The sequence below is a fragment of the Talpa occidentalis genome, unplaced genomic scaffold, assembly GCF_014898055.3.
Source record: "Talpa occidentalis isolate TD23 unplaced genomic scaffold, MPIMG_talOcc4v2.1 talOcc4.10, whole genome shotgun sequence".
Lineage (NCBI taxonomy): Eukaryota > Metazoa > Chordata > Mammalia > Eulipotyphla > Talpidae > Talpa > Talpa occidentalis.
Genome location: NW_023600993.1, coordinates 34517761 through 34544224, shown reverse-complemented (window position 1 = coordinate 34544224; position 26464 = coordinate 34517761). Strand labels below are relative to the sequence as shown.

Sequence of the window (26464 nt, the reverse complement as noted above, 5' to 3'; positions counted from 1 at the left end):
TTAAACAAAATATTGCTGAAGAAATACAGGATTTTGTAACTCACCCCAGCTCAATCAAAGAACAGAGGGTCCTGCTTTTGAAAAGTGGACAGAGCCTTCAATAAGGTCACAAACACGGATGGAGTTCTCTCAATAGGGTTTTAACCTCGAATTAAAATGACTAAATATTAAACTTTTCAACTTAATAATAAAAGATTTCCAGATACAAATCTTTCTGCTCTGTAAGTCTCATGCTAACTGCTCAACAGGCAGTTTGGGCATGACGGGAAGGATCCCTTTATGTGGCTGGGCTCCTTCCTCCCATGCCTGCCTTGTACACACACAGAAAACCAGCAGGGAAGGCAGTGGGGGCTGGTAGAGAGCAGGGTGAAGAGACTTCCAGTGAGGCCCAGGGGGAGGGAAGAGGCCAGGGCAGCCTGAGGTGGAGTCCAAGCCTGCACTTTCTGAGCCACAGAGGCCTCTGCCATGGCCTGTGGTTCCCAAGTACTGGCTAAAGGAGGCCTGGATTGGAAATGAGAACAGCTGAAGCTGGGGCCTGTTACCCCTGCCCCAGGTGCTGCTGGCAAATTCAGCTCCTCCAGACTTTAGTGGGATATACACTCCTGAAAATAAAGAATATAAAATAAGAAATCAAAACCACTGCTTTTTATAATGGTCCATTCAGAGGCTCCATTGAAACTTGAAAATGGGCAAATTCTGCAAGTCTGTGCCATGAGTTTTACTTTCATACAGGAAAAAGGAAAAATCAGCCTGAGTAGGGTGTGGTTTATTCAAAGGCGTCTTACGAGGATCCCAGAGGACAAAACTGTTTTTTTGGGGTGGGGAGGGGGGGTTGCTGCAGCACTCTCTTTTCCTCACATGAAACTGTTGCTGGGGCCTAACGTTCTCACATAACAGTAGAAAAACAAAATTTGTTGTCATCTCTTAAAGAATTGAGAGCTGCCTACAAAAAAACAGCTTGACATAAATTAATAGGATGAATAAACTTACAGAGGTAAATACAAACCATTCCCTAACTCAAGGCAAGTAACAAGCCATGGGTGTTCTGGTGGGGGAGAAAGAAAAGTTGCCCTCAGGCTTAGACCTTCCCAGCCCTGTCAGACCCGCAAGACAGAAGTGACAACTGCTTGCGATTCTTGTCTGCCTTTGGAGAATCCTGAAACAGGAAGCTTCACATGAATACCCTGCACAGATCAAGAAGTGGGAGCCTCAGGGCTTTCCCTGTGGCAGCGCAGCCATCGAGTGTTAGGCTGCAAAGCTGCCCGCAGCCTCTGCAGCGTCGGTTCGATCCCCGACTGCCGGACGAGAGTCCCACCTGGCGTGCAGACCTCTCCTGCGGCCCACTGCTCCCTTCAGCAGTGTATTTCGTCAGTCTGCCTGTTCTGCTCCCCGCTCTGGCTCTGGTGAATTCTCTCACCCTCCCGCGCTTCTGACTGTACCCAGTGCTTGTATAAATAAATAAATAAATAAATGTTTAAAAAAAAAAAAGAAGAAGACGACGCAGGAGCCTCACAGATCTCTGCTCAGCGAGACAATGGACTTCTTTCTGACACCCATCTTATCTATTTGATTTCCTTAAATAAACTGATGGGAGATCAGTTTTATAACCTTAATAAAAGAAAAAAACACATGCCTTTTAACAGTTTCATCTTTATTTTTGATTTGTTATTATTAAAGAAATACATCTGTATTGCAAAAATTTTAAAACTTCAGCAAGATATAAATGGAAAGCCAAAGGCTGATATAATTCCCTTGCTCTCCAGAAATGGCGCAGATTCTACCGAAGTCTCATTTGCTTGAAGAGAGTGGTTGAAAGATAGGACAAAGGTAAAGCAGACAGGAAGGAAAGTGGAATCAGTAGCCTGGGAACTGTGATGCTCTGGGTATTTGTCTGGCAGCCCTAACTGCCTCCATGGACTCCACTGACAGCTCTGTGTCTCTGCTCACAACAAGACTGACCTAGTGTGTCCTGTAATATGTCCAATAACCAAAAAAAATGCAAAAGCTCTGGTGGCAAAGTGGATGAAAATAAGAAAAGAGATCTGGAAGTTTAGGTATAGGGAATATTTTGAAGACAAAAAATTGTGTTTGGGAGTCATGCTGCCACAGCAACAGTTTTATGAGAGCCCTTCTGCTACTCAACATATGGAAGTCAGCCCTCCTTTCACCAAACACCGCACCCTCCTGATGCCCCACAACCAGGAGGCTGCCCTAGTTCTCATCACTATTCATTCTAATAAATAAGGATATACTTTCCCTTATGCTTGTCAGGGGCTGCTAGCACCTGGTACATAAACTGCCAAATCTACCCCCACCCCTGTCGTGACCCCCTTGGCCTCTGACCCTGAGGACCCCAAGCAGTTTTCCAGGACTCTCTACAGTTGGCCAGTCCAAGTGTTCTATAATTTATCTTTCTGGCTGAGACCTATAAGGCATCAGCTGAAGTCTCTGAGGGCCGGTCAGAAACCATCATCACTACTATCAAAGCCCAGGTCATAGAGCAGATTCTTCCCCGGGTCCTTGCATAGAGGAGTCTCTGAACTTCCAAGGTTGAGGTCACTGAACCAGCTAATCTGGTGGTCCTCTTGGGAACTGTTGTTTTGGGAAGAGAACCTGTTGAACAGCAAGAGGCTCCCTTCTGCTGCCGTTGCTATCTTATTGGGCAAGACTGTTCCTCCCAGAGCAGGAGACACTGATTTTGTGGGGCTCCTTGGATCCCACAGGTGCAGTGGCTGCTTCTGAGGGGGCCTTTTAGGGCCAGAAACTGGAAGTTGAGGATATTTAGAATTGACAGCACAGGTGTTACTTGGCGTTTGCTGTTTCCTGGCTAGGAGCCTACCTCTATGGGCTTTCCTGGGCTGCTGCTTCTTGCTTCTCCCCCTTCTTTCTACAGTTCTGCCTTTCTGTTCAGTGACCAACATTTGTTCACAAGGGTCACATGAAAACATGCCTTTGGTGTGATGTTTTTGACAAGTGTTCTGAATGCTGGTTGAAAAATCTAGGGATAAAAGCTCTGAGGCTCCTTGGGAAACCAGGTCCCCATTACCAGGAACCTTGTGACCAAGGATGCCAGAGCCATGGCTCTGGGAGCTTGTTTCACTACTAGCCCAATTCTTGCAGTTTGTCTGCACAGCCTTGTCCTCTACTTGCCTGTTTCTTGTACTGGTTCCAGCTGCCAGCAGCGCAGCCTCTTCTTGGAGAGCATCACTCTTAGTTCCCTCACCACAGACACCATATTTCCCAGGCCACAGAGAGCCCACAGTAAGATTCTTTGCAGCAGGGGGGCCTTGGCCCTGCCACATAACTGTTTCATGAGAGGCATATTTTTCCTCCCTAGTAAAACTGAAGCTCTGGGCCAAAGGTGGTGAGGTCTGGGAAGTGTTGTCTTTTACATGCCTGGGTACCCCAGGAAGTGAGATCAATTTCTTTAGCTCTGCTAGAATATTGGGCACCTTCAGTTGGCCCAGCTGTTCACACAGCTGCTGAAAGTCCTTACTCTGCTGGGCAACTAAAACTTCAAGGTGCTTCAAGTTGGACTTCATTTCTATAAACTCTGCTTGTCTCTAGGGAAAGGCAATGAAAAAGAAGGGAGTTATGGAAAGTGCAACTTTGAAGGCACAATAAAACATGAGAACAAGCTAAAGGATGTTGCATCAGAACCAAGGCTTCTCCTTTGCTGGGACCATTATAGGAGAAGTACAGGCCCTGGAGCAGGGGCCCAAGGCTGCACATCATTCCAGAGAAACTGGAGGGAGGAGATAAACCTTGAGGGAAGAAGCTGGCCTCTACTCTGGTCCATTATCAAGGGGTCTGTGCTGGCCTCTTTTCTTGGCTGAAAACTGGCAATTTTAAATGTATCTCTCTGGGTCTCTCAGTGACAAAGTCATTAAGGAAAGAAGTCAAGGTATACACTTACAGCTTCAGATCTCTTCTGCATCTCAAGGAGTGCCTGTTCCACCTTGCCTTTGTCCTGCATTGCTTCCAATACTAGATCACTCTGGGCCTGTGCAGTTTCTCGCACTAAATACAGAACAGAACAATGATAACTCACCTCATGAAACTACAGCATGCCCCACCATTCCCAGGCCACCGCATTGGAGAGTAAGGATCTGGAATTTGGCATGGGTCACCTGAGCATGCTCTGTTAGATGCCAGATCTGTCTGCCCAGATTAGGTTTGGCGAAGGGAGGAAGCCAAAATAGGGTGGTTCCTCTACAGTCTCTCCTCTCCCTCCCTGGCTAGGGTAGACCAAACTTCAGTCCTGTTGGGGATCCTAAAACCTGTTGCCCAGATGTCAGCAACAACATTCTCCATTGCCCTTCCTTCCAGCTCTGTTTTCAGAGTTGTTAGCAGATCCATACTCCCCAAAGGCCATGGGGCAAGATGGCATTTTTGGGGCTGAGGCATGATAGCATCAGCCCACTGCCTGTGGGCTTTCCCTTTCCTCCTCTCCCCTCCTCAGTGAGGCCAGTTCTGGCCATGGCTCCTGGATGCAGGACAGGCTGGGATATTGCCCCCCTTTTTATCTAGTGTAGAATTAAAAAAATGAACCAATCTCAATGAAATACTATTCAGCAATCAAAAAAGACAAACTCATGCCATTCACAGCAACATGGATGGAGCTAGAAGGAATTATGCTCAATGAAATAAGTCAGAATGAAAAAGAAAAATATCAGACAGTTTCCTATAGGAGGAATACAGAGGAACCAAATAAGGCATCAAGGAAAAATAATAATACAAAACACAACACAACACAACAAAACAAAAACAAACAGACAATTATAGAGACATCCTGCAGGGAAAGAGGAGGGAGAGGGATGTGAAGGAAGGGAGGGAGGAGCACAGGAGACTGTGGTGATGGTGCACAGGTGAGCTGGTGAAGGAAATTCTATTGGGACTACACCTGAAGGGGGTGGGGAGCAAACATTGTTTAAAAATGAACAATAATGTAAAATATATACAAATAAAAAATAAATAAAATACTAAAAAAAAAAAGAAACAATCAGGTGTGAGCTAAATGGACCAATTAGATTCAAGTCCACTTTATTAGTTAATTTCTTGGATTGAAAAATGGAAAACAAGTTGGTTGGTGTTAAATTATCTAATCAGATGCTTAGGATTGAAAGTGATCCAGTCAGGCTTGTAGAGTGGGTGACTCTGAGGGGGATATAAAGCAGAGCCAGCTTCAATGAGTATGAAGCCAGCCTCTGAAGAGAGAAGGATTCATTGGACCACCTTTGAAGAAGTCAGTGGCCATCATTTGAAGAGGAAGTATTCCTTGTACCACTTTCAAAAAGGATCCTTGAAGAGAGAGACATATGGAGCAGTTGACCCCTGTGGGATTCACCAGACTTTCTTAGACCTTCGTAGACCTTCATTGACCTTTGTAGACTTCACAGAGACTCAACCGCTATACCTGCATCTGACAGTGCCTGTAAGGAGCATCCTCAGGCTTGGCCCAGCATCTCAAAGAGCTGACCACAGCCTGTAGGTCTTCTGCACCACCTTCTGGTGCTGTTGAGTCCATCTCTGCCTGGTCCACACTGCTCTTGTGGGCTGCTGGAGTGTCATTTCGTCTTCCACAAGTGACCTTTGTTTGGGACTTCTGGACACCAAGGACACTATCTGAGGTGAGATAGCCAGCCATTTGTGGCCTCAAAAACTTTCCTTGGCCCAATCTCCTGTTTGTTAAATAAACCTGTTGTTGTTGGACCCTGAGCCTGAGTGGTCTTGCAACTGTGTGTGCAATTGTGTGAACCCACTGACAGTGACCTGTCCTCTACCCCAGGCACTGGTTCTTAGCACTCTTTGGCACTGTCTTTAGCACTCTTTGTACTGTTTGAGTTCTTTTAAGCTTTTTGTACTATTTCAGAGTGATCTTTCTGGAATGCAGAGATGATCATACCCCCTCTGAAACCTTCACTGAAACTTTCAAAAGAATTCCAGTGGCCACTGGATGAAATCCAAATCTTTAAAGTAACTAACAAGACCCAGGCTCATTTCTTCTTAGCTGCCATCCTCCTCTGTGTCATTGGGTTGTTTCCAAAACAACATCTTTCTCATCATTGACCCTTGTACATGCTGTTCTCTGGACTTGGAGTACTCTTGCTTATCTTGTCACCCTATCCATCCCCTCAACCATCACCTTAGTCCAAATAACTCCTTTTCCTCCTTCTGTTCTCAGCAGTCACCTCCTTAGAAAATATCATCTCCTATCTGGTTTGGGAGTTTGTTTTGTGCTGTGTCACTTGTGTATCTACTATCACTTATCACCTTCCTCTTATTAATCCTTTATTTATATTTGGATTTTAATGAGCTTGGCAAACTGAATGCTAACTACTCAAGTCTGATTTTTTTTTTTTTTTAAACAGGGGCATGTTTTATTTATGTATTTCTTTCTTTCTTTCTTTCTTTTGTTTATACATGCACTGGGTACAGTCAGGAGCGCGGGAGGGTGAGAGAATTCACCAGAGCCAGAGCGGGGAGCAGAGCAGGCAGAAGGACCGAAGTACACTGCTGAGGGGAGCAGCGGGCGGCAGGAGAGGTCTGCGTGCCATGTGGGACCCTCCTCCGGTGGCCGGGGAGCAGCCGGGGATCGAACCGGCGCCTCCGAGGCCGCGGGCAGCTTCGCAACCCAGCGCTCAACCGCTGCGCCACCGGAGAGGCCCTCAAGTCTGATATTGACTACCCTATTTTGCTTGGGGAGATTTTACTTACAAACACACACTTAATAATATACTGTATTACAGTTAATTATTGTCATTTTCATTGCTAAACTCCAAGTCATGTGATACCTTTATTCATCTAATTACTAATTAAATACTTAATGGGCTCGTACTATAGTCAAGGCATTAGGCAAGGCATACTGGATAAGAGTGCTCAAGATAAAATTTTCTTGAAACTATAAACTTATCAAGTAGCTAATGAGTAATTATACAAAGAACTGTTTATAGATATGTTATAGAAGCTCTAAAGGAAAAGTAGATCAAGCTTGAGACCACTTAATTTAGTCCAATCCTGGGGGTGAGTTAAAACTTTCCTAAAGAGGGCCTCCCCGGTGGCGCAGCGGTTGAGCGCTGGGTTGCGAAGCTGCCCGCGGTCTCTGCAGCGCCGGTTCGATCCCCGGCTGCTCCCCGGCCACAGGAGGAGGGTCCCACATGGTGCGCAGACCTCTCCTGCCGCCGCTGCTCCCCTCAGCGGTGTACTTCGGTCCTTCTGCCTGCTCTGCTCCCCGCTCTGGCTCTGGTGAATTCGTTCACCTTCCAGTGCTTCTGACTGTACTCAGTGCTTGCATGAATAATAAATAAATAAAATTTAAAAAAAAAAAAAACTTTCCTAAAGAAGTGATATTTACCTAATTATTAATAACCCATGGGAGGGAAATATGACCAACAGAACTACCAACAGAAGAAAGACCATATTCTCCAAAAATGAACCCTATGATCAGCACGGCTAAAGCATACGAAAGGAGAGGCAGGCTTGATTGGAGGACATAGTCAGAAGGGTATGTGGGTCAAGATTAATATAGCCTTGATTCTAAGATTTTATTCACAGACATGGTTAAGCAGAGGTTGACAAGGTCACATTTTCTCCTTAAAAGAACACTTCCTGCATAATGAAAGATAAACTGGAGGGGAAAAATTGGATATGAGACCAAAACTGAGATCAGAAATGACTGAAATGAAAAGGAAGGGGTATTTGAAATCAGTGGGGAAAAGATGGATTATTCAATCGTGGCATTGGGACAAACTGTTCAGCTATTTACAAGATAATTAATTTGCATCTCTACCCAATCTTATTAAAAACTTTAAAACTTTACAATAGAGTTTAGAAATTATGAGAAGCATTTTATTTCTTATTCAGACTTGTTTCAAAGCCTGTGTTTCAAAGCCTGTGAAAGAGGACAAAGAATTGTAATAGCTATTTCAAATTTTTTTTTCTGGCTTTTTCTATTTTGGAGAATAAACATGAATTTTAAAAGGGAAAGCACAGTAAACTATTATAAATTCATGCAGATCTTAAATGCACAAGACAATTAGAAAGTAATCAGGAATAATATACCAAGTATTATTTTTATATTCATATCACTATCTAGAAAGCGTGTGGCACTTTTTCAGTTGATTCTCATAATACCAAGGGGGAAGATGAGACTCAGAAAATGTCCATAAAAGAGGGGGCACACATAAAAAATTAAGAAGTAGAATGGCATCAAACATCCCAACAACCAAACGAGAATTAGAAGATAATGAAATGTATCACAAAAGTAACTAGAAGATGTGTACCACCAACACAAGTCAAAGTTCAGGAACAAAGAGATCCAAGACAGCATGGAAAAAAGGATTCTCAGAATGACGGTGAAAAGAAGTTCTGACTAGGCCTTAAAGAATAATATAACATCTGGAGTTGGAAGACTAAACAACAGGCAGGAAGTCTCTAATAAGAAAATTAAAGAATTTCTGATATGTTTGAACATATTAATAGATTTACAATTTTATATGAAAACAGTTTTTTTAATATCCAAAAGGGCAGAGTTAGTATAAAAAAAAGGGAGAGAAAAATAAAGGACACTTGCATAGACATAAGCAGGCATCAAAAGCTGCCCCCAAAGAGACAATTTTGCTAAAAGAGGCCTGTATAGTCACAGGCAGGCAGCCTTGGGAGAACAGCTGCCTCTGCCCCGGTATAAAGGGATAAGGTCAGTGAATGAAGCACCTGCATAGGCACAGGTGGGCAGAAGGGCTGCTGCTTTATCTGAAAATTTATTATCAGACACTGTACTAGGCATACAGATAAAATCTCCAACAAAATGTTCTACTTACATGAATTTTCCAATCCAGAAGACAAACATGTGCACAAATAAATGAAAATTGTGACAAATGCTATGACAGGTTTTATAATAAAAATAAGAGGATGGGAGGGCACCTACTTTAGATAAGGTCATCAGAGTTAGAGATATCTAAGAGGAAACCAGAATGATAAAAAGGAGTTAGCCCTGCAACGACTAGGGGGAGAGGAAACAGCAAGTACAAATGTTCTGAGGTAAGAGAGAACTTATTATGACTAAGAAGACAAGCCAGTGTGATCTTGCAAAAAAAACAATAATGGTAAAATTTATGTTCTATGTATTTTACCACATTTAAATTAAAACAAAATAAAATAATTTTTTTAGAAGGCAAATTTTCTTCGATTTCTCACAAGTTGAATTCCATGTGTCAACCAGTTTAGCAGATTGTTTACTTATGTTTCAAGTACTGGGTTCTTTTTCCTAAACTTAGTCAAATATTTTTCCAGATATCCATGTGGATATTTGTAGTAGAAAGCAAATGTAATTATCCTAGATGAGTTCCTAAATAGCAATGCTTCTTAGCAACAGTGAACATTACCAACCACAAAAGCAGAGAAAGAGGAAGACAAAACAAGTGTTCTAGATTCTGTGTTCTGGAAGAATCGGTGATATTCTCATAGTCTTTCTTTGTCCCCTGGAAAACATGCTCAGGCTCTTCTCCTTTTGGATCAAGGTCATTACTTCCAAAGTCTAGCCTTTTTTTTTTTCTCTTTTAAAAAGTTTATTTATGAAAATAACTCAAAGCCATAGCAGGATATACACAGGCATACAATGTAAAATGATCAAATTTCCCCCATGGAGATCTTGGTTCACTTCCTGGATTTATTATTATGAGGTTTCTGGAATTTTGCATTAATATGTGTGCACATCCATCTATAGATTATAAATCTCGTGTGTATGTGTGTGTGTGTTCTCTAGAAGAAAGCTAATTTAATTTGTTTTTTTAAATAAAAATACCACTTTAAATCCACTTTCATATTCTAGACAATATCGGTTTTATTGTGAGATGATTTTTTTTGTCGTTTCTATTTTAGTAATTTGAGAAGAGCCCAGTAGAGATCAAATTCTGATGCAACTTGGAAAGGAATGCTTTTTCACTGATGGTCAGTGATTTTCCTTTTATTCTTTAGTTTTTCTCTCCTTGCTGTACTGATAAGAGCTGGAGGAAAGGCTCGGGAGTCTCTAGGGCATAAGAGGCAATTCTTCAACCCTCCTTTTATTCTGGGATACCCTTCCCAATTTTCAGGTCAAACTCCTCCACAGATGTGTCCTGGAACAAACGAACTATGTGCACATGAACTGCTTTTGTTAACAATGAATAGATTACTCCAATGTGGTCCATCTAAGTGGACCTCATTCCTTTTTTTTTTCTTTTTAATAATTTTCATTGTAGTAACATTGGCTTAAAACATAATATAAGCGTCAGGTATACAGCATTAGAATGTGACACCTGTATACATTACATCATGATCATCATCAAAATTCATTCACTAGGGCCTCCCTGGTGGCACAAGCCTGAGATGCAAACTATGAAGCTGTCTGCAGCCACTGAAGCAAGAGTTTGATCCCCGGCCAGGGAGCTACCCACATGGTGCAGCAGACCTCTCCTGACTCGCCCGCTGCTCCCCTCAGCAGTGTATTTCAGTCAATCTGCCTGTTCTGCTCCCCACTCTGTCTCTGGTGAATCCTCTCCCCCCCACACCTCTGGCCTGTACCCCAGTTCTTGTATGCATAAATAAATAAATCTTTAAAAAATAAAAAATAAAAATAATAAAATAAAAAAGATGTATTTTACTTATTTTATGCATACAAGAGCTGGGGTATAGGCCAGAGGTGTGGGAGGGTGAGAGGACTGACTGAGGTACACTGCTGAGGGGAGCAGCGGGCAAGATAGGAGAGGTCTGCTGTGCCATGTGGGTAACTCCCTGGCCGGCTGAGGATGGAACTCATGCTGCAGAGGTTGCTAATAGCTTCACAGTGGTGTGTTAATCCCTTGTGCCACCAGGGAGGCCTGGTAGTAGTATTTTCATGGGAAGAATTAGAAGGAGTACCCAAAGTCTTCTTTAACACATAACCAGCAAATTGAGCAAGAGGGAAGAAGAGCTCAAGAAAGAGGACAGAGAGGGGGCTCCTGGCCTGTGTGCTGGACAAGGCTTTGGGACAAGAATCAGCAGAGTGAAGACCATCTTGGTGACTTGAAATAGATTTCTGTTTAATATGATACTGCAGTATTTATTACTATTTGCCCTATCAGTGTGGCTCCCTTTCCTAAATGTTAGGTGCTGAAAATTAAGAAACCATCAGGGTGAAGGATCAGGATATATGTGCCTTCTAAGCTAAACTTAATTCTAGCCCTGTCTCTACCTTGGTTTTGTGTTGGAAATATGGGCACTTCCATCTCCTTTTCTGGACCTTAACTGTCACGCCTTTGTTGCTATCCTCCTTATTGAACTTCACCCAATTAAAAATGTAGAATGCAAAAACAAAAACAAAAAAAAGTTCCTTGAGTACTTACAGATGAGTTATTATATCATGTTATATGAAGGAAACATCCTTCATTTGCTCCTTCTCTTTGTCTTGTTACTTCTTGTGAGGGTAATAGTCCTAAGCTTCCAGGACTTATTTCCAAACAGATGCACAGTTGCCCTGTGTGTGGGATACTCAGTTTGGAAGCCAGCAGACAGTACAGTGCTGCTTTATAGACAGATGGGGATTAATTTCTAAGCCCCACAAAAGGATTAATTTTTGTAAATCATGAGCAATCTACTCTATGGCATTTGAATAAATGTTCAATTTGTTTAAAATAAAGAATAACAAACACACAGACACATGCAAACAAGTACAGATGCAGTCATCATCTTGTTATTTAACTGAGAAGTGGATGGTTCCTGAGAGATTTCCTCCTAGGAAGATCTGTTATGCTATGGCTCTCTTCTGTCTAGTAAGGGCCAGGACCATGGCTTTCTAATTCATCTAAACATAAATCATTCATTGGCCAAGCAGGGGACTTTACAAACCACAAACTGTAACTGAAATTGAAAAATATGCTGTGATTCATTATAAAACTGTTCTCACTGAAACCAAGGCAGCCAGAAGAACAGTAGAAAACTGGAGTATTTCTAAATCCTAAGGGAACAGTGTCTTTATAGATATTATAGCCAGCAATTCATTTGGGATTCAGGAATACTGCTGATTCAATTCAGGCAATGAGGCAAGAAATCTGGCAGAGCTAGATTACTAGTTAGTACTAGAGTTACTAGGAGGAGAATTAATGTTCACAAAAGGCATCTAGGGACCAGGGGCATTCCCACACAGAGGAGGGTCCTACTACCCAGAATATAGTCCTCCATAAATTTTCAGGGCTAACCCCAAGTGCCCATTCTCTTAACTGAACTGCTGTATGGAACCTCATCCACCGTAGTAACCTAGCTAGGGTCAGAAAGTTCATGTTTATTGCTCACCAGTGCCCTCTGCTGATAACCTCAAACAGGAAGCACTCACTTGTCTTGGCCACAGTCTCCAAAGAATCCAAAATAGATTGACTTCTTGAACTGAGATATTCCTCAGACTTTTCCACAGATGTCTGCAACTAAGCAAACCAAAATTAAGAAAAAATTCACAAACTGTCGCTTTATTCTGCTAGCTTGGGAATTGTCACTTAATGGTTTTTAAAAAGGGTAGTTAAAACATTGCTATTCTATAAGAACTGAAGTAAAAGCAGTATGATTATGCATCTTTTTAAAATATAAGACATTCTAAACTCCTTGAAATATAGATATACTTACTCTATTAATGCTCTCTCTGACATGGGAAATGAAATTGTACAGAGTATCACTATAATAGGAGAGAAAAAAGAAAATAAATTGTTGTGTAACATTTAAACAATATGTACTGGAATTGATTCCATGAACTTGGAAGGCCTCCATCTAGTGTAGCATCAAAACAGAAAAACTTTTGCTGGGGAAAAGAACATAGACTTTTCAAGTCCATTTCCAAAGCAAATTTTTTTTTTGTTTGTTTTTAAAATCCACTCTATAGTATCTTAAATGAGGTTAAATTTTAACTTGAGGTTAGCACAGCAGAGCAGATCCACCTTCATTTTTATGGCAACAATGACTTCAGAACACAATGACTTCTTTCTGATAGTCCAATACTCCCGGATATATCCGTCTAATGATTATTATTTTGACTGTAAGAATAAAGTAGTATAGAGACCATTCTGGGAACAATATTAATTTCTAAGAAAAAAGAAACTATCACAGGGTCTCCCTGGTGGCGCAAGGGGTTAAGCACCACACTATGAAGCAATCCGCAGCCTCTGCAGGACAAGTTCGATCCCCAGGCAGAGAGCAACCCACATGGCGCAGCAGACCTCTCCTGCCTCGCCTGCTGCTCGCCTCAGCAGTGTATTTCAGTCAGTCTGCCTGTTCTGCTCCCCACTCTGTCTCTGGTGAATGCGCTCACCCTCCTGCACTTCTGGCCTGTACCCCCGCTCTTGTATAAATAAATCAATCTTTTTTTAAAAAAGAGAGATGAAATCCTGCCCATTTTCAACAGCGTGGATGGACCTTAGTGAAATAAATCAGACAGAGAAAGACAAATGCCATATGATTTTACTCCTGTAGTGTACAGAGAAAACAAACAGATGAACTAAATAAAACAAAAATAAATTGTGGGACTGTAAAAAAAAATGTATATATACACATGGACTGTTACTCAGCTATTTTTTTAAAAAAATGAAATCCTGCCATTTGCAACAACATAAATGGAACTAGAGGGTATTATGCTTAGTGAAATAAGTCAGATGGAGAAAGACATACCATATGTTTTCACTCATGTGTGGTAGAGAAACCAAACAGATGAACAAAACAAAAACTTTTTTTACTATAAGAACAAAATAGCGGTTAGAAGGGAAGGGGAATGTAGATGAAAAATTAGTAAAAGGGGTCAATTGTATGGTGATGGATGAAAACTAGAACTTTGCTGTTGAACCTAATACAGCATATACAGATGGTGATTTATAAGGTATATACCTGAAACCTATATAATGTTATAAAGAATGTTAACTCAACAAAATATAACAGTTAACATAGTAGGAGACCTATCAGTTATCTATAAATCAGTTTAATATAAAATTATATATACATGGTTTTATTCGTATAATGTAGTTTAATGTTGGAATATTGGTTCTCAGATGAGCTAATAAGGGAGTGAGGTATGGGCCTCCTTGGTGGCACAGGGGTTAAATCTCAGCACTATCACAGCCCCTGCCTGGGTTTGATCCCTGGCCAGGGAGCTGACCCATATGGCTCAGCAGATCTCTCCTGTTTCACTGGCTGTTCCCCTCAGTAGTGTATTTCAGTAGATCTGTCTGTTCTGCTCCCCATCCTGTCTCTGGTGAATCCTCTCACACCCTGCACCTCTGGCCTAGACCCTAGCTCTTATATGCATAAATAAATAAAAATTGGGCCTCCCTGGTGGTGCAGGCAGTTGAGCGCAGTGCTGTGAAGCTGTCCACAGCCTCTGCAGTGCGGTTTCAATCCCGGCCAGCTGGGGAGATATCCACATGGCACGACAGACCTCTCCTGTCTCACCTGCTGCTCCCCTCAGCAGTCTATTTCAGTCAGTCTGCCTGTTCTGTTCCCCACTCTGTCTCTGGTTGAATCCCCTCACCCTCCTGCACATCTGGCCTGTATCCCGGTTCTTGTATAAATAAATAAATCTTTAAAAATAAATAAATAAATAAATCTTTTTAAAAAACTGACACATATAAGAATATGAAAAATTTAGGATATATCTTTAAAAATATGAACTTTTCAAGTTGAGAAAATCATCTTGAACTATGACGTGGTAATTCATGTGGTATATTCTTTTTTTATTGTGTGTGATTCTTTTTAATTATATAATTCATTTATACAGAGAAATCATTTGGATTGATCTCTTGACAGGTTTTGTTTGTTTGTTTGTTTGTTTTCATTTTCACTGGCCAAAAGATTAATCAGTGTTTTTTCTATCATATGAACAAATCAAACAAATAATGCAATACGGTCAAATTTCCAACACATATCATTGTTTCTCTTCAAACCCATTATTTGCAGGTTTTATAAACCAAGGCAAATAAAATTCACTTTCCCTCAAACCTTCTACAACTGACTACATACCCTCAATTTTAGCTTTTTCTCTATTCTTTCACATTCTGGCACAACCAGACATTTTAATCTTCAGACAAAATTACTCTCCTTTCCTTCTTCTTTTTTTTTTTTAATATTTATTTATTTATGCATACAAGAGCTGGGGTATAGGCCAGAGGTGTGGGGGATGAGAGGATTCACCAGAGACAGATTGGGGAGCAGAGCAGGCAGACTGACTGAAATACACTGCTGAGTGGAGCAGCAGGCGAGACAGGAGAGGTCTGCCTCGCCATGTGGGTTTCTCTTTGGCCAGCCAGGGATCGAACTCGTGCTGCAGAAGCTGCGGACAGCTTATGTCTTAACCCCTCATGCCACCAGAGAGGCCCCCTTTCCTTCTTTTTTTACTTACTCTCAGTCATCGATTCCTTTCCCTCATATCTTCAGACACCACTAAAACTGTCAACAAATCATGATGGTGGTTTCCTTTCAGTAGTCCAGAACACAAGTTGGTCCTTTGTGTGTTTACCACCCCAAAATGCTACTTTCAACATTGCAGTTTTCAAAATTAGCTTAAAAACAGCATGGCTTGGTTTCACTTGGTAAAGTTAATATGACTAAAAAAAAATTTACATATATAAGTGTATATACACACACACACACATACATACACACATCTTTTTAATCAAGGAAGAAAAATACTTTAAAGACATGCCCATTTAAAAAGGCATTAAAGTAAAAAAAAAAAAAGCAAATATTAAAAACTACTTTGCAATAAAAAAATTTAAATAATCGGTCAGTTAAATGAATGAAAAATGAGGAATGTGCAGTGAAAAACAAACTTAGATATAGCATTCCAGTTGATAAAATGGAAAATCTATTAAGTTTGATGGTTTCCAAGGAACTTAAATTTTGATGTAAATTCTAAACATTACAAACATCTATTTCATGTAGACTTCAGATGCCCATGTTAAAACTTCAAAGTCTATACTAGGTCTATCAAGGAAACACTGGTAAAATCCCAGTATTTGCACATTATCTTTTGACTATATTTGCTATATTCTTGATGTTAAAGCAAATGTTATCTAATATTCTTACCCTGATTATCTGAGAAGAAAACATATTAAAGGGCAGAATAGGGCCTCCCCGGTGGTGCAGTGGTTGAGCGCTGGGTTGCGAAGCTGCCCGCAGCCCCTGCAGCGCTAGTTCGATCCCCAGCTGCTCCACGGCCACCGGAGGAGGATCCCACATGGCGCGCAGACCTCTCCTGCCGCCCGCTGCTCCCCTCAGCAGTGTACTTTGGTCCTTCTGCCTGCTCTGCTCCCCGCTCTGGCTCTGGTGAATTCTCCCACCCTCCCACGCTTCTGACTGTACCCAGTGCTTGTATAAATAAAAATAAATAAATAAATACATACATAAATCTTTAAAAAAATAAAGGGCAGAATAAATATAACATTAATTGAATATTGAACTTCTCTAAGAAGTCAAATATCTTTTTCTTTTCCAGAGGGGCCAAAACTGTGGCAGTAATATTCAAATCTGTCATGAGTCACGTTAATAATAAAGCAAATAAAGAGTAATTAATAAATGAGTTGTAAAGACAACAGTAAAATCATGTTAAAATTGAATTAGTTGACTATCAAACTTTCCATTTTCCTTTTCCTTAAGAAAATATGAGACATAATTCACTTTAAACGTCTGCATACCTGTCACATTTGTCTTTTGTCCTTTGTTTTTTCTCCTCAAACTGTTCCAAGAGACCTTTTGATTTTCCAACTGATGAAGGAAGAGGAAATAAGCCTCCATCTTTCGTATCTCCTCCAAACAGCTGTGGTTTTGTCTGGTACTTTGTGAAAATACTAGGTTCACTCTGTTAAAGAAAAATCTTTATCGCAATTCACACATAGAAATGTTTATAAAAATCACTACTTTCTGTACAAGGCAGAGACATATTTAAGTGTAAACCATAAAGCTGAAAAACAACACAGCACGTAAAATTTCCTTTTTTTAAAGATTTATTTATTTATTTATGCATAGAAGAACTGGGGTGTAGGCAAGAAGTGTAGGGGGTGAGAAGGTTCACCAGAGACAGAGCAGGGAGCAGAACAGGCGGATCTATGGAAATACACTGCGGAGGGAAGCAGAGGGCTAGACAGGAGAGGTCTGCTGTGCTATGTGGGTAGCTCCCTGGCTGGGAAAAACATAATAGTGCTGAAACTCAACCCCTTACACCACCAGGGAGGCCTGTATTTCCTTTTAATTTCATATACACCAGAAAAATTATATTAAATAAAGCATAGTTTCTATTTGACCAGTACAAAGATAGTTAAAATGTCAGATAAAATGGCTTAAAGTCAATTGCATAAATTTAAAGGCAGTAAGAGGGGCCTCCCCGGTGGCGCAGTGGTTGAGCGCTGGGTTGCGAAGCTGCCCGCGGCCTCTGCGGCGCCGGCTCGATCCCCCGGCTGCTCCCCGGCCACCAGAGGAGGGTCCCACATGGCGCGCAGACCTCTCCTGCCACCCACTGCTTCCCTCAGCAGTGTACTTCGGTCCTTCTGCCTGCTCTGCTCCCCGCTCTGGCTCTGGTGAATTCTCTCACCCTCCTGCGCTTCTGACTGTACCCAGTGCATGTATAAACAAAACAAACAAACAAACAAATAAATAAATAAAACATGCCTCTATTTAAAATAAATAAATAAATAAATAAATAAATAAAGGCAGTAAGAGAATTATTAACACTCTCTGTTATAATGATGTGTCACAGTCATATTAATAAGTTTAACTTAAATTGCTGTTGCTCAACTTCTGGTACACTACACCTGTTGATAAATTTAACATGAACTCGACACTGGCCATGTTGGTACTTAGTAAGCCATTTCCTGAATTCTTAAATAAAACTTGCTCTGAAACATTCAGAGAATACATTTACTCCTTTATATTACTGGATGCCGATTTTTTTTCAAGATTTATTTTTATTTATTTATGCATATAATAATTGGGGTATAGGCCAGAGGTGAGAGGATTCACCAGAGATAGAGTGGGGAGCAGAACAGGTAGATCTACTGAAATATACTGCTGAGGGGAGCAGCGAGCAAAACAGGAGAGGGCTGCTGCCACATGTAGGTTAGCTCCCTGCCTGGGGATTGAACTCACGCCACAGTGGCTGGTGATAGCTTGATAGAGCTGAGACTTTAACTCCTGTGCCACCAGGGAGCCCCTGGGTACCAATTTTTGTACAAAAATATTTCTCTCTGAGCATATGCTATTAAGTAAAGCACTGACCTAAGCTTATTCATTGTTTTTGTCAATGTGTAGTTTTAGAGCAAAAATAAATAAGTATATAGAAATATTTCTGACTCAAAAGCAAAAACAGGCTAGTCTCAAAATTCAAGGACTAAAGAAGCTTTTTTTTTTATTGGCCCTTATTCATTAATTTAGGTCTCAGAAGCATCATTTCCTTTTTCAAGGAGCTAACATGACATAGTAGACTGAAATCCATGAAGCACCTGAAATTTCTTAGGAAAAAAATATAGATCTGAAATAAAATTTGTTATTTTATTACTACTTTACTAAAGTTCTTTTTATCCTCATGAAATTTTCACAGAAGGCTTCCCTGGTTGCACAAGGGGTTAAGATGCAACCTATGAAGCTATCCGCAACCTCTGCAGCACAATTTCGATCCCCCAGCCAGGGAGCTACCCACACGGAGCAGCAGACCTCTCCTGTCTCACCTACTGCTCCCCTCAGCAGTGTATTTCAGTCAGTCTGCCTATTCTGTTCCTCACTCTGTCTCTGGTGAATCCTCTCACCACCCTGGCTCCCACCACCTCTGACCTGAACCCCAGTTCTTGCATGCATAAATAAATAAGTCTTTAAAAAATTTTTTTTCACAGACAACAGTATGACTAGTCAAGCAATATTTAGCTTTCTCTAGGAGAGGTCAGGGTACTGACATTATTCTACATTTCCAGTAGAAAGAAGAAAGTGCAACTTAGAATAGAATAGAATAGAATAGAATAGAATAGAATAGAATAGAATAGAATAGAATAGAAGTTTTAGTAGAAAATTTTTTTCATTTCAGACTACCAAGTCAAATGAAACACCAATCAAGCACAAATCCATTTACAAAAGTAACCCTTACAGATAGTCAATTCTATTATGTAACACAAAAGAGTAAGTCTTCTTTAAAGTTTATCTTCTTTATAGTTTATAGAGAAATGTGTACAGAGAAATTCTGGAAATCAGACTCACATCCAGAGAATTTTGTTGTGATAGTTTCGGATGTCTCAAGTGGATACCAAAATCCAGTGGTGCTGAGAGGGTCTCTGAATTTTCTGGACAGAACTGGGATCCAAAGAGGAACTGAGAATCACTGAGGCTGGAGTAATCAGTCTGATTATTATTCCAGTTAGATGACTTAGTAGTGCTGAAATTAAGGAAGAAAATTATGTCAAATTGACAAACATTTTTAACAAATGAAATCATAAATTACAATTATTCATTTAAGAATATTCTGGGCAAAGTGCTAACATGTTATGATCCCCCAGTTCCCTACACACTGGTAGAACTTATTATATAGAAACACAAGGAAATTTTGAATGGCAACCATTTTGATTACAACAGCTAGGGAACAACCAGATGGAAATTCAAGTATTAATGATTACCACTTTTATTCCTTGTACGACAGCACCATGGATATGACACAAGTTTGGAGATCAAAGTTCATAAAACTTGTAGGGATTAAGAAAATATTATCCTTTAACAAATTTAATCTGTTTATCACTAAGTGAGTAGATCAAAAAAACATGGCATGTGCATATAACTGAAGGAAGTTAGAAGCAATAACCTAGATTTATGACCACATGGATAAGTCTCAAAATATAATTTTGAGCACAAAAAAATAGTTTTAAATGGTTTCTATACTCTATCATTTATGTAAATTTTTAAAACTACATTAGACACGGGCCTCCCCTGGTGGCGCAGTGGTTGAGCGCTGGGCTGCCAAGCTGCCTGCGGCCTCTGCAGCGCCAGTTCGATCCCCGGCCACTGGCGAGGGTCCCACATGGCGCGCAGACCCTCCTGCCACCCGCTGCTCCCCTCAGCAGTGTATTTCGTCAGTCTGCCTGTTCTGTTCCCTGCTCTGACTCTGGTGAGGCCTCTCACCTTCCCGCGCTTCTGACTGTGCCCAGTGCTTGTATAAATAAATCTTTAAAAAAAAAAAAAAACTACATTAGACACTCCAAACAAGTATATAACTGAGTGTATACAAGGTGAATTAGAATGACATACACAAACTCTCATAAAGCATGTGCCTGTAGGAAAGCAAGGGGACAGTATTGGAGGGAGAGAAGGAGCCATAAAGCCGCAAACAAAAGATAGACCTTGTTATGGAACGTTGTGTCCTTCCCAAATTCATATGTTGAAACCCTAATCCCTAATGTGATGGCATTGGAGATGGGATCTTTGGGAGGTAATTAGGGTTAGATGAGGTTATGAAGGTGGAATCCTTATGATGAGATTAGTGTATTTATAACAAGAAACAGTACTGAGCTCACTCGATCTTTCTTTCTCCAAATGAGAGGACACAGATTGGAGGCACTTGCTTGCCTGCAAACCAGGATGGGAGTTCAACCAGAAACCAATCATGCTAGCTTATGGTTCCAGGATGCCCAACTTTCAGAATTGTGAGAAAACGAATTTCTATTTTTTTTTTTAAGATTCATTTTATTTACTTACGCATATAAGAACTGAGGGGTAGACCGGAGGTGTGGAGGGTGAGAGGATTCACCAGAGACAGAGTGGGGAGCAGAACAGACAGATTTACTGAAATACACTGCTGAGGGAAGCAGCTGGCAAAACAGGAGGGGTCTGCTGCACCATGTGGGTTAGCTACCTGGCCGGGGATGGAACTCATGCTGCAGTGGCTGGCAATAGCTTGATAGCACTGAGACTTTTTTTTTTTTATACAAGCACTGGGTACAGTCAGAAGCACGGGAGGGTGAGAGAATTCACCAGAGCCAGGCGGGGAGCAGAACAGACAGACTGACGAAATACACTGCTAAGGGGAGCAGCAGGCGCTGCAGGAGAGGTCTGCTCGCCATATGGGACTCTCGCTGGCAACCGGGGACCAAACCGGTGCTGCAGAGGCTTTGGGCAGCTTTGCAGCCCACTGCTCAACTGCTGAGCCACCAGGGGAGGCCCAGCACTGAGATTTTAACCCCTGCACAACCAGGGAGGCTTGGTGGCCTCATCCTTGATAACATATTCAAAGAAGAGGGTTGTATTTAAGAAAGTTCTAAATACTAACTTATACTTCATCTGAACGAATTCTAAGTATTCAGAAATATAAAACATGAATTAATCCAGGCTCCTGTTTAGAAATATACCTATAATCAAAACTAATATTATGTTTAGAGTTAAATTATTTTCCTGTCTTGGGAAAAACAAGGCAACTGCTTACCCAAAAGTTTTATAGCACTTTTTCCTTTTCTCAAGTTAGCAAAGTAAGAAATGTAATAAATTTACAAAAATCTAAAACAAAACAAAACGGGGCCTCCCTGGTGGTGCAAGAGGTTAAGCACAGCACTACGAAGCTATCAGCAGCCTCTGCAGCATGAGTTCAATCCCCAGCTGACCAGGCAGCTACCCACAGGGCACAACAGACCTCTCCTGGCTCACCTGCTGCTCCCCTCAGCAGTGTATTTCAGTCATTTTGCCTGTTCTGTTCTCCACTGTGTCTCTGGTGAATCCTCTCCCCCACCACACCTCTGGCCTGTACCCCAGTTCTTGCATGCATAAATAAATAAATCTTAAAACAAAACAAAACAAAAAAACAATACATCTAACTGTGGACTTTTAACTTGTTTCCCCTGGATATCTGCACCACTCTTTAAACCTCACATATGATGGGACTAGTGATAATGACACAATCACACTTGAACCAGTATACTATGCCTACTACAGAGACAACACGTAAGTAGGTAGACAAGCTTTTATTTAAAATACATATCAGTAACAATCTGTGATACTATTATGTAACCTGAGAAAACATGCTTTTCATTAAAGTATACATAAACACAAGTCATTTCTCTTCCAAATATTAAATTTAAATTAGGTAGTCTATAAGTACATATTATATGCTACAGGAACCTCCATATACTAATAAGAGACCAACAAAATATCTCAAATAGTTTAGCACAGGGAAGAAGAATTATTTCAAATTACAGAACGATTTTCTAAGATTAGCTAATGTAATGGACTGCACACATATAATATTGTGCTGCAATATAATAATGGGTTGCATAATCATTGCTCAAAATAGCTAAGTAGCTCTCTGTGACTCCCCTTTTAGGTCAAAGAGAAAAATTATCTACATTCAAAAAAACCCCAGCTCATTACTGAGCTTATAAAAATCATGGAGGATTTACCTCTTAAAACTATGATCTAGAATTAAAGATAGATTTTCCCTACTCTATGTCAACTACAAGCACTTTTTTTTCTTTTTGAGAATTAAACAGAACAGTGTTCTAGGCTTTTGCTGAATTAAAAACTGTCCTTAGGAACATTTCTAAGAGAAAAGAAACTATCCAATGATAAAAGCATATGAAAAGCAATTAGAGGGCCTCCCCGGTAGCACAGCGGTTGAGCGCTGGGTTGCGAAGGTGCCCACGGCCTCTGCAGTACCGGTTCGATCCCCAGATGCTCCCAGGCCACCGGAGGAGGGTCCCACATGGCGCACAGACCTCTCCTGCCACCCGCTGCTCCTCTCAGCAGTGTACCTCGGTCCTTCTGCCTGCTCTGCTCCCCGCTCTGGCTCTGGTGAATTCTCTCACCCTCCCGCGCCTCTGACTGTACCCAGTGCTTTTATAAATAAATCTTAAAAAAAAAAAAAAGAGAGAGAAAAGCCCTTTAAAGAAAAAAAAAAAGAAAGAAAGAAAAGAAAAGCAATTAGAAATCCCTTAAATATATACTTACAGGGCACACCCACCAAATTAGCAATAGTAGGCCTACTGCATGGATGATGTACATCAATGTAAGTACCTCAGTGAAGTATTATGTTTGGGGTAGGGGCAATATCTCAATGAGCCTTATCAACAGCTAGAGTGACTCTGAACTCCATAGTACCTACGAATTGTAATATACAATTGAATACATCCCTGAACATTGTCTTGATTTTGCTTCCTTCTGTTTCAATAGCAATTGCTCCAACTGAGGTAAGAATTCCTATATGTTGGATTACATCTAAGTCTCACAGGCCTCACAGTCCATAGGCCCAATGCTGAACACAGAATCATTGCTTGATTAACACACACAGCTGAACTGACATTATCTTTATAATCAGGAAATAGGCAGTAGGAAAAAGGCAAGTATGGGAAAGTATAGTGGTGACAGGAGAAGGGGAGAAAAGAGCTAGACACTGTATGGAGTAATTCTTATTATAACCAAGTAGGATGGGAGCCTCTTCCTATTAAATCGATGTTACTATAAGATCCTTTTAAGTATCAGAAAATATAACCATAATACTTACCTAGAGCCTGAGGGAATACTAAGCATCTCTTTGATATTCCAAACATTAAAATTCATTTCTTATGGTTAACCCTATTAAAAAGAAGAGATATTAATTTAAAACATTTTCCCCAAAGATTACTTTATTGGTAACTCATATAAGTAGATGAAGACATTTCAGCAGTTATATACCCATCCAATTGGTGATAATTCCTATTACCTATGTTCCAGAAACAGTTTGCTATTAAACGGCATATAATTCCCCCCCCTTTTTAATACCAGGGAAAGCCCAGTCACCATGAAACAATAATTTTTCCTTCCATCCTCTGTCCATTTTTCCTTTTTTCCTTACCACCCTACTAATATTCTACTTTTAGGAAAGGACAGATAAATCTCATCTTTCATTGTCTGATACAATGACTGTAACCACCCTCAAGAACATGAGTTCTTCCCAGACCCTAGGACAATGGGATGTCAAGCGCTGTGGAATTTGGGCAGTAAAGAATAAAGAACAATGGCCTGGGTAAAAGTGTCTTCCCATACCTCTTAGAAGTAGTTGCCTACTTTGTTCATTGCCAAGACACTGCATGCTACAGTTTATTATGTTTATTATAATTTATTATAGTTTATAGTTTGGATTCTTTGAAACAATTCCAATTTCTAAAATTTGTCTTTCTCCCTGATATCACAAAACATTCATGTTTATAATATTATGTATTACCATTGAGGGCATCAGAAAAGGACTCCCACACATATGTAGCTATAACTGATCAAACACTACTGTCCCAATATAGACCTAGATAAAATGAAACAGAAGTTTTAAACAAATAAAGATATTTTGGTATTTTTTAATATAATTTAACCTTGTTAAGAGACATGTTACATTGACATTTTTTAATTTTCTAGAAAATAGATGCATTTGGGAGTTTATAGACATATGTTTTATAAGCACGTTAAGAGTAAAACACAGGATAAAAGGCTAATGAGGGCATTACCATTTTCACAACGTTTACTATGTGCCAAGCACAGTGCTATGAGCTATGTTGCAGGATATAAGTTAATGATTTTGTGAGACAAGTATTGTTTATCCCTGTTTATAGGTGACCCGCATGGCGCAGCAGACCTCTCCTGTCTCCCCCGTTGCTCCCCTCAGCAGTGTATTTCAGTCAATCTGCCTGTTCTGTTTCCCATTCTGTCTCTGGTGAATGCTCTCACTACCACACCCCCATCCCACCCCCACCTCTGGCCTACACCACAGCTCTTGCATGCATAAATAAATCTTTAAAAAAAATAAATTTCCCCTTCTAGAGTCAATATTTAGAATCTATACAATTTTATACAAATCACTACAAGAGGGCCTCCCCGGTGGTGCAGCGGTTGAGCACCGCGCTGCGAAGCTTTCTGCAGCCTCTGCAGCGCCTGGTTGATTCCCCAGCGGCCAGGGAGAAACCCACATGACGGGGCAGACATCTCCTGCCTCGCCCACTGCTCCCCGCAGCAGTGTATTTTGGTTCGTCTGCCGGTTCTGCTCCCCACTCTGTCTCTGGTGAATCCTCTCACCCTCCCGTGCTTCTGACCTGTACCCCAGTTCTTGTATAAATTAATTAATTAATTAAATCTTTTTAAAAAAATCACTACAAAACCACTAAGAACATTAATACTAGGCTATTAACTAGATGCTATATCGTCTATCAACTACCATTTTTGTTTATGCTAAGAATAATTTCTATATTCTGCGACCTGGGGATTAGAATGATTTCTTCCAGGGTTTCAGACCTAACTTAAGAGGCTTCTTGAACGCGGTTGAAGAAATCCCATGATTACACCCTTTGATTGTCTAAGAACCACATGGGACTTGAGGTGCTCTGTCTTAGGTTTATCTGTCTTGTGCGTTTACCTCTCTCCTACCTTTAGAGGCTTAAGTTCCCAGAGAGCAGAAATCCAAGGGCTTCTTGGCACAGGGACACTAGCAATAAAGAGGTAATCATTCTCAGACAGGACACTGGTCATTCTAAGGCAAGCGAACTTAAGTGCACATACTGAAAGCTTTCAAGGGCAGGGTTCCCTCCCCCCTCATTTCCCATTCCTAGGTTGAGTGTGAGCCGGCTCGCAGCTGTTTCCACAGGGTCCTGGCCATAGGCATCGGCAAGCGGAAGAGGGTGCCCTGAAGGGCAGAGCCCCTCCACCCCACCCTGTCTTCAACCTCATGGTAGGAGGCCTTCTGAGCGCCCATCCTGTTCCTCCAGTAGGCACAGAAAAAGCTGATCTGTCCATCAGACTTCGCGGCCTCTCTGGCTTTGACCAGGCCCTCCTCAAACTCATACAGCCTCCTCGTTCATTTTCACCCTCTCCATCCAGGAGACACACTCTGGGCTCCCAGACTACATCACTCCAATGTCCTTCCTAGGGCCTCTTAGGGACTTTTCGTAAAAATCATCAAAGTGGGCTTCCTGTTCACCCGGGCTTCCGGGCCTTGTCTGTCCCCAGCTGGGACTGAATGGGAGGCTGAGGCCCCTGAATGTCTGACAAAAACAACTAAGGATGGCCACAGACGTCTCTCTGAAGCGCCAGAGCGGCCTTCAGTCATAGGGAAGAAAGGGCGGCTGCGTACTCCAAGGTGAGGCTCAAACGAAGAACTCAGAGTCTCACAAAACTCCAAGTCCCAGTCAAACGGTTCCGAAGGTCTCCTTAAGGCCCCAACCCATCCCCCAAGCCTGTCCCCCCTGTCGCCCCCCCCCTCCGCTGGCCTGCCAGCCCACCCGCCCCAGCGAGGGTTCCACTTCCCTCCCAGTTTGTGAATCCAGACACTCCCCCCTCCCCCCCTTCTCCACCTGTGACAGAAGGCATGCGCCCTGGGGCTGCACTGATTTGGCCGAGGGGGCGGTGGGTCCTGACAAGCTACCTAAGCATGCGCGGCCCCGCCCCCGGGTCTCCTCTGACCAATGAGGATTACCCTCTGCCCTCTGGGCCCCGCCCCGCTGCCCCA

At 41.5% G+C, this 26464-nt stretch overlaps 1 protein-coding gene across 4 annotated transcripts; it reads right to left on the bottom strand.

Moving 5' to 3' along the window:
- Nucleotides 1-1638: 1638 nt before the first annotated feature.
- On the bottom strand, nt 1639-26370 carry IHO1 (interactor of HORMAD1 1). 4 transcript variants are annotated; one of them, XM_054693955.1, is made up of 10 exons: nt 26310-26370; nt 25387-25444; nt 24200-24274; nt 23501-23571; nt 19225-19399; nt 16680-16843; nt 12631-12679; nt 12347-12434; nt 3917-4020; nt 1639-3563 (listed from the first exon to the last, which is right to left on the bottom strand). In XM_054693955.1, the coding sequence occupies exons 4-10, from the start codon at nt 23554-23556 to the stop codon at nt 2460-2462; spliced, it is 1740 nt and encodes a 579-aa protein (XP_054549930.1). In that variant the 5' UTR covers nt 23557-23571; nt 24200-24274; nt 25387-25444; nt 26310-26370; the 3' UTR covers nt 1639-2459. The 4 variants fall into 4 exon arrangements, with proteins under 4 accessions (XP_054549930.1, XP_054549931.1, XP_054549932.1 ...); XM_054693956.1 differs by lacking the exon at nt 24200-24274; XM_054693957.1 differs by lacking the exon at nt 26310-26370 and having other exon boundaries at nt 25387-26165.
- Between the last annotated feature and the right edge of the window lie 94 nt (nt 26371-26464).

Bases quoted from the DNA above. Each gene is read 5' to 3' on its own strand.
- IHO1 (XM_054693955.1), bottom strand. From the start codon at position 23,556: ATGAATTTTAATGTTTGGAATATCAAAGAGATGCTTAGTATTCCCTCA. The intron at 19,400-23,500 runs GTAAGTATTATG...CCTTAATTTCAG, and splicing joins AGTATTCCCTCAGGCTCTAG to CACTACTAAGTCATCTAACT. The intron at 12,680-16,679 runs GTATGCAGACGT...CTCCTATTATAG, and splicing joins ACAAAAGACAAATGTGACAG to TGATACTCTGTACAATTTCA.